The sequence below is a fragment of the Scyliorhinus torazame genome, chromosome 7 (genome assembly GCF_047496885.1).
Source record: "Scyliorhinus torazame isolate Kashiwa2021f chromosome 7, sScyTor2.1, whole genome shotgun sequence".
NCBI classification, from domain to species: Eukaryota; Metazoa; Chordata; class Chondrichthyes; order Carcharhiniformes; family Scyliorhinidae; genus Scyliorhinus; species Scyliorhinus torazame.
Genome location: NC_092713.1, coordinates 281,552,042 through 281,559,178, shown reverse-complemented (window position 1 = coordinate 281,559,178; position 7,137 = coordinate 281,552,042). Strand labels below are relative to the sequence as shown.

At 46.8% G+C, this 7,137-nt stretch overlaps 1 protein-coding gene across 1 annotated transcript; it reads right to left on the bottom strand.

Annotated features, from left to right (window-relative positions):
• Positions 1-845: 845 nt before the first annotated feature.
• Positions 846-3,024, bottom strand: sowahab (sosondowah ankyrin repeat domain family member Ab). Its single transcript, XM_072512547.1, has one exon. It carries the CDS (start codon positions 2,866-2,868, stop codon positions 1,030-1,032), a length of 1,839 nt encoding a protein of 612 aa, XP_072368648.1. The 5' UTR covers positions 2,869-3,024; the 3' UTR covers positions 846-1,029.
• Between the last annotated feature and the right edge of the window lie 4,113 nt (positions 3,025-7,137).

Here is a 7,137-nt window from a genome sequence, read left to right as displayed (position 1 = left end):
CTTAACAAGTTCACAAGTGCTCTGTGCTGGTAGCAAAGGGTTTTTATCTGGTTAAACATGAACAGTTATTTCTGTACATGCTTAGGATCCATCAGCATGAGCTATTGCCAACTTGGGCTAAGCTCCCTGGACCTGTGCAATGGACCAGTGAAAGTAAGCTGTGTCCCTAACGATAGAGAGCGTGCAGTTCGTAATCAAATAAACAAAAATCTGCTGTGTGGATATCACTGTAACCTGAGCTGAAGATCTTTAAAATATATGAGGCTACAGGTTCCGCAAAACCCTTTAGTGAAAAGGCAATGGGCCAGCTGAGGCGAGACGATTGAGGACATGGGGACTTCTGCTCAGCATTATGGTCTCCTCAAACAAAAACTGCAGGGATGTAATCATTTGAAGATTCTGGGTTCCTGACCAAAGCATCTTGGATACTCAACGCTGCTGCAAATGATTTTGGGGCAGGGAGCCGAGGTCATTATTCAGCTAAACATATAAATTTTAACAAAGCAAAAATCTCCACATGGAATGACAGGCCAGCAGTAAGATCACTCTGGATCTGAAAAACGCCCTGAACAAATTTACAGACTTCAGAGATCTCACATCAGAACTCATTTTGGGTGTTCTACTTGGACTAATAGGCAATCTGGGAGGCATGCCAGGCATGAAGCCCTCACCCACCTAGCCATGGCTATAATGGCAGCCAGCTGAGGAAACAGCAGCCCCCTACCTTGGCTGCAGTCTGTGGGACTATACTGCAACCCATCTGTGGTAACACCAGAATTCTGATACATGCCCCACTCTAGTAACCTTTTTACATGTAAGAGATAATCAACTGACCACAAAAAAACTTCTAGAAATGAAGTAAGTTTATTACAAGATACTGCTGTGCATGAAGAACACAATAATCATTTTAAAACTTTTAGTTAGTGCATTAGATTACATTTTGACCCACATAATCACCCAAAGATCACCTATTAACACAGCACTAGAAGCAGCTGTCATCTGATCGACTTTAAAAATGACTTTAAAAAGTCAGAAAAACACTTCAGTCACAGGTCGACGTTTCAGAACAATCTCTTCTTGCTCCTCTTCCTCTTCATTCAGTGAAGTGAAGTTCAGGCGCATTTTAGTTCTTTTCTTGTGTCCAGTTGGAGCAGTAAAGAACTTGCTTAGATTACTTGTTTTTTTCAATGATTTGGAAAACTCCTGGAAGCTCATGTCATCAGCGAATGCACCCAGAAGAGTGTTAGTGCTGCTCAGGATGGAAGATGCCACCTTTGACCCCCTTTTGTTAGGAATTGATTCAGTGTTGAAAGTCTCTGGGTCCCCTAACAACTGCCTCACTTTGCAGGAATTATCCTTGTTTAGATAATGATATGGCCTCTTGCCACTATAATCCCTTAGAGTTGTTTTTGCTCCATATGTTTGCACCAGCTCAGCAATGATCGTCTCTTTGCCATGTATTGCAGCAATGTGCAAGGGAGTGTAACCACCATATGCTTTCGAGTTGACATCCATCTTGATGCCATTTAGCTCAGCTGTGTTAATGATCCAACACATAATCTCACTGTTGCCGGACTTTGCTGCCCAGTGGATGGCGGTGAAGCCAGACATGAAATCCTTCTTCTCGGCCAAATAACTGTCTCTCAGCATCAGTCCCGACACTTGGGTCCAGTGGCCCAAGGCTGTTTTCACAATCCACTCGTGCTCAATAGGATCCAGGGGGACCTGGTCAGAGATCCGAGCATCTTCGGCCAATTTTAAAAATCTAGAAACTCTCTTTAAATTAGGGGAGCTGGTTGGCTGATTCTCTGACGGTTGGCTCCTTTTCATTTTAGATGTCTTTGGGTCATCTTGGTCATCTGAAACTATTGGGTACCCATTCTTGATTGGAACGACATCTTCCAAATCTTTCTCCTCTGTATCTGGATGGTTGCTGTGACACATACCATATCTCCTGGAATCTGGAGGCAAGCGAAGGGGGTACATATATGGCTTGGGTTTTTGGGTTGGCGTAGTTGTTGGAAACTTCGGAGTGTTGATATCGCTATCACTGGACTTGGCCTCAAAGTTTCCGATCTTTTGTTCAAAACTTAGATTGCTGTCATCCGTGGGGGAAGGGGAAAGAGAAGCCAGGTGCTCAGGTTGAGGAACAATGTCAGTGACAAGCTCACCATCACCGCTGCCTGGAGCTGGTCCAGATGAGTCAAGAGAGGCAGAGGTTGGAGCACCCTCCCCAAATAGGCCCTCGTCAACAGGGGCTTGTGGCTCCAAGGGGAGATTGTCCATGACCTGTTCAAGGCTACCACTCTTGGCAGGGTGCAGACTGTGGAGTTCAGTCAAGCTCTCCCACCCCTGCGCCTCTGAAGGGTGCCGTTTGATAGCAGGGGGGGCATCCTCGGCGCCTCTCTGCTTTTCCAGAGGAGCTGGCAAGCCACCCAGGGCTCTGACCTGACCGGGTGTCAGTGCAGAAGGGGCTGAATTCCTCCGAGCCCCCGGCTCAGGAAAACCCCTCCTGGTCTCGCCAGCTTCCACCAAGTTGCCCAAACTCTCCACCTTCCCCAGCGCCTTCGTCGCGACCTTGCCTTCCTCTTTCTGCCGCCCTGCAGCCGGGGGGGAGGAGGTTTGCTGAGCGCTCGCCAGGTGCTGCAGTTTTCTCTTCAACACCACAAACTTGACTCCTTCCTCTTCGCGCACCACGGCCACGTTATTAATAAACCTTTTGAAGAGCTCGCGGGCTTCCCGCTTTCGCCCTCCATCGTTATGTGCCAGCTCACTCCTGAAGTTCTGCAGTAGTTCCGAGTTCGTGACTTTGCCTCCGGCTTCCACTAAAAACTGAATCACAACCTCTTGGCTCAGAATTGGCTCCATTTGCCCTTCACCTGGACTGGGAGGGGTGAAACTCCCAGTTACTCGGCTGCTCCTCACTTCTCTCTCACGTAAAAGGATTGCACTGCCCTGCTGACCAAAGCTACCATGAGACTGAGTTCATCGGCACTGATCTCCCTCCCTCCCGAGCCCACTGTCTTTCCAGCAGTACCTGAATTTCCGGAACAGGACCTCATTTGTCAGAGAGTGATTATTACACATTACGTGCGAGTGGGAATCAAAGGGAGGAGACTTGCTTTGGAATAGGGCTCTGGGACTTGTAGTCCTGAAACGTTTAATTAAACAGAATTGGTGCGTTTCAAAACTTGTGATTATTGTTGCCCCAATAACATTGTGTGTGTGTCCCCCACCCCACCCACACTTTTTTACTAATAATTATCAGGGGGGAAAACTGTTGTTGCTTTGGCAACAAAATAAAAATAAAAAGGGTTGGGCCTTTGCAGATCACTCTCTGGTTAACCCATGAAGGAAAACTCCAGGTCATGTCGGTTCATTGCAAGATGAACTTCTGGAATTACAAAAGATGGCAGGGCCCCACTGAAGGATGTCAAAAAATGCTATGTGGTGTGTACCACCATCAAAAGGGATCCACACCAACAGTTCTGCAATTAGATTTGTCAATAGGTAGATACGCAACCAGACCTGTGGGTTCATCTTCAAAACAATCTTCAGAGTGGGGTAACGTGATGTGAGTGCGGTAGCGGCTCTGTTTTCGCGAGCTCGGGCTTCCTGTAATCTTCTATTTTATCCTAAAGCACATTCCAGGAATATTATTTTTTGGGTGGGGGGGATATATGTCTTGCACTATGTCCCTGGCTGATCCTGGTTGGAGTTTTGTGATGAGGGGCAGAGTTAAATCAGAGAGAACCCTCGTTTGATTGAGGCAGTCAGAGGTGGCTGGGGTGGGGCTCAGCTTGCAGTGATGGTTTCGCTGGTGAGCGGGCCTACGGTGGTACGGTTTGCAGCAGGTTGATGGCTGCAATTGAGAATAAGGTGTTGGATGAGGATCTTGGCTCCATGGTTCAGGTCTTTGGCGCTCATTTTGATGAACTGCAAGGTTTCCTTGAGTGAATGGTGGAAGTGCAGAAGAGAATCCTGGTGTTTGAAAGAGAAATTTCCCTGGTGGGGGCCCGCCTTCGGTCCTTAGAAACCCTGCTGCATGGTGTGTCGTCTATCCTGACCAAGTCGGGAGTAGAGGCCGCACAGGGAGTGTTCATGAGCCCGGTCTCTTGCAAGAAGTGGGGGGCGAATTTCCGACTGAGTTTGAAAATTGGCTGTCATGCTTTAGCAATCTTGATTTGGAGGTTGGGCACGCATCAGGTTCGACGGAGCACATTGTACCTGGTCTTCAAGGCGTGGGGTTGGTTGGGGCCCCTGACCACTGCTCTTGTATTATCGTGTTCTCGATGCTCATCACGAGGGGTTGGAGGTGGCTGGTCATGTCGAGTCATCCCCCCTGATTGGGTCCAAGGTTTCTAGTTGCCTGGGCGTCAGGGCAACGGATTGGTGGTGGTGGTCAAGGCGCTTCGTTCAATGGCACCTTCAAGAGATCTTGAGGGTTGTTCAACAATCCTGTCATGGCTTTGGCCTTTCCGAGCATCATAGATATTATCCTGCAGTTCATCAATAATCCTGAACTTTATTCCCTTCAGATTATGCTGTTGGTTTCTTGTTGCCTTTTCTCCTAGCAAAGGTGTGCGATGTGTGAACTCGAGGGTCAGGGTTGTCTGTTGTCCAATTTTAGAAAATTATATGTGACTGTGCAGTTTTGCTCCTTTTTTAATGTGCTGCAATCCTTGCCATTGTGCGAAGGGAGTGCATTTTAGACACCCCTTATCTCATTTATAGGGAAGATGAGTGGAGCCACAGTGGAGTGATGGGTGGTTGGTTGGTGTGGTGGTGGGGTTAGATAAGTCCCCATTTGGATTGAGAAAAGCCCGCAGTTAGAGCTAATTGCATCGGGTTTTTATTTTGCATTTTGTTACTTTGAATTTTTAGATCTGTGCTTATCTCCTTCAAAGGCCCGTCCAGATCGTTCATCCTGGAGAGGATTGGGTTCCTTCTGGTTCTTCCTTGTGGTTGGCGTTTTTAGAGCTATTAGGAGGAAATGAGTGGTGATGCATGCCGGGGTGTGGTCGATTAATCCATATTAAAATTATTGAAGTAAGAGTCTGTATGTTATGCTTCTACGCTGTTGGAGCCTTTCTTTGGAGTAGTTTGCTGGAAGGAGTTAGGAGCCCTCCTCCAAGTGGTCTTATATAGTGGTTTCAAAGAACAAAGAAAAATTACAGCACAGGAACAGGCCCTTCGGCCCTCCAAGTCTGCGCCGATCCAGATCCTCTATCTAAAACTGTCGCCTATTTTCTAAGGATCTGTATCCCTCTGCTCCCTGCCCATTCATGTATCTGTCTAGATACATCTTAAATGACGCTATCGTGCCCGCCTCTACTACCTCCGCCGGCAATGCGTTCGAGGCACTCACCACCCTCTGCGTAAAGAACTTTCCACTCATATCTCCCTTAAACATTTCCCCTCTCACCTTGAACTCGTGACCCCTAGTAATTGAGTCCCCCACTCTGGGAAAAAGTTTCCTGAGTGTCCTCCTCATTGTGGTTGGGTTTTCCATGGGGAGGGCAGTGTTTTGTCTCTGTTGAGGCAGCAATGCTTCGTCCCCTAGTATCTTTCTTGCAATGACATACAAAACGATGACTAATGTTCCTGAATTAATTTGGGCATTCCTCCCTTAGGGAGGTTCTTGTTCTCTTAATCTGGGTGAGCAGTGTGCCTTTATAAGTGTTTTTGTTCAGTGCTTTGTGGAGGATTCACCATATTGTTCTGGGGAGGGAGGGGAGAATCGGTCCCTACTCATGACGCCTAATTTTTGGATGTCTTGATGATTCTTCTGCTATTCAGTGGTGGGGTCTTCCAGGTTGAGGCTGGTGTGATTTTGCTAGTATCAGTTGGGTTGGCGCACTGTCCTGGATGTGGTCGGTGAGGTGCAGGGCCGGCAAGGTGTTAGGTCTTGGTGTGTGTTGGGTGTCCTAGGGGCACTGGCAGCTGTATGTTAGAGAATGTTGGACTAGGCTAGGTCTTATGCTGTGGTTGATACCCTGTGGCCCCCATTTACTTGGGATGTCTCTTCTCAAAGGGACTTATTAGGGACGTCTTGAGAAACTTTTTTTGTTGTGCTTGAATATCTTTGGTTTACTGACTCCTATGTGCACGCGGGCCTGGGGTTGAGCCGGTTCCTGTACTATGGTTGATATCCTGTTTCCCCCATTATGGCTGGACGCTCCCATGTCTGAATGAGCAGCTTTTTCTCCTCTTCATAAGTTGGTGAGGGCATGCGCTGGAGGAATACGGATTCTTGGTTGTGTCCTAGTCTTCTTTTATCCTGTGACCTTCTGCTCCTGGTAGTTCTCCCATTGTTTTGTATCCTGTCTCTATCGGGTTATTGGAAGGCACTGACTTCACTGACCATGATCTGAATTTATGTTCAAATATGTGAAATGATGATGGTTCTGTACTGTGTCTAAAGTTAGAGTTATGTTTTGTTGTGTGGCATATGTGTAACATGCTCTTGGAACTCGATTAATAAGAGGATCAGGGGTTATGGAGAGAAGGCAGGAGAATGGGGATGAGAAACATATCAGCCATGATTGAATGGCGGAGCAGACTCGATGGGCTGAATGGCCTAATTCTGCTCCTATGTCTTATATTCTAGAACTCTCACATATTTTCTTTGTAATTTTCCATTTTTGTCATGGTGGGCATAAAGAATCCATGATTGGCTCCCACAGGGGTATAGACAGGTCTGGTGTCTGAGGGCAGGAGGTTACAGTGTGTAATTGGTGCCTCTGGTGCTGCTGGAGTTAGGGAGAAATGTGCTGGTGCGTACCAAAACATGGCGTGAAATATGTATCCTGAACTCTCGTTGTTATTGCAAGAAATCACTGCACTGTGGAAAGATGCGTACCATTTTACCATGTTTACACGGCCTTATCCTCCTTGTTCTCTGGTGTTGTATATAGAGGCACCAAGTTGAGTCAAATTATTGTACTGAACCAGCTATATTGCTGTTCTCCTGTTCCCCTCTGTATCCATGTATATTGAGACATTTTTTCTCTTGCTGATGTGTACCATTCCTGTGGTTTTGTTGCATTGTTTGTTAAAATGAAAGACCTCAATACAAATACTTTAAAAAAAACAATTGTCAATGGGGATTCCACATTCAGCAGATAACATTCAAAA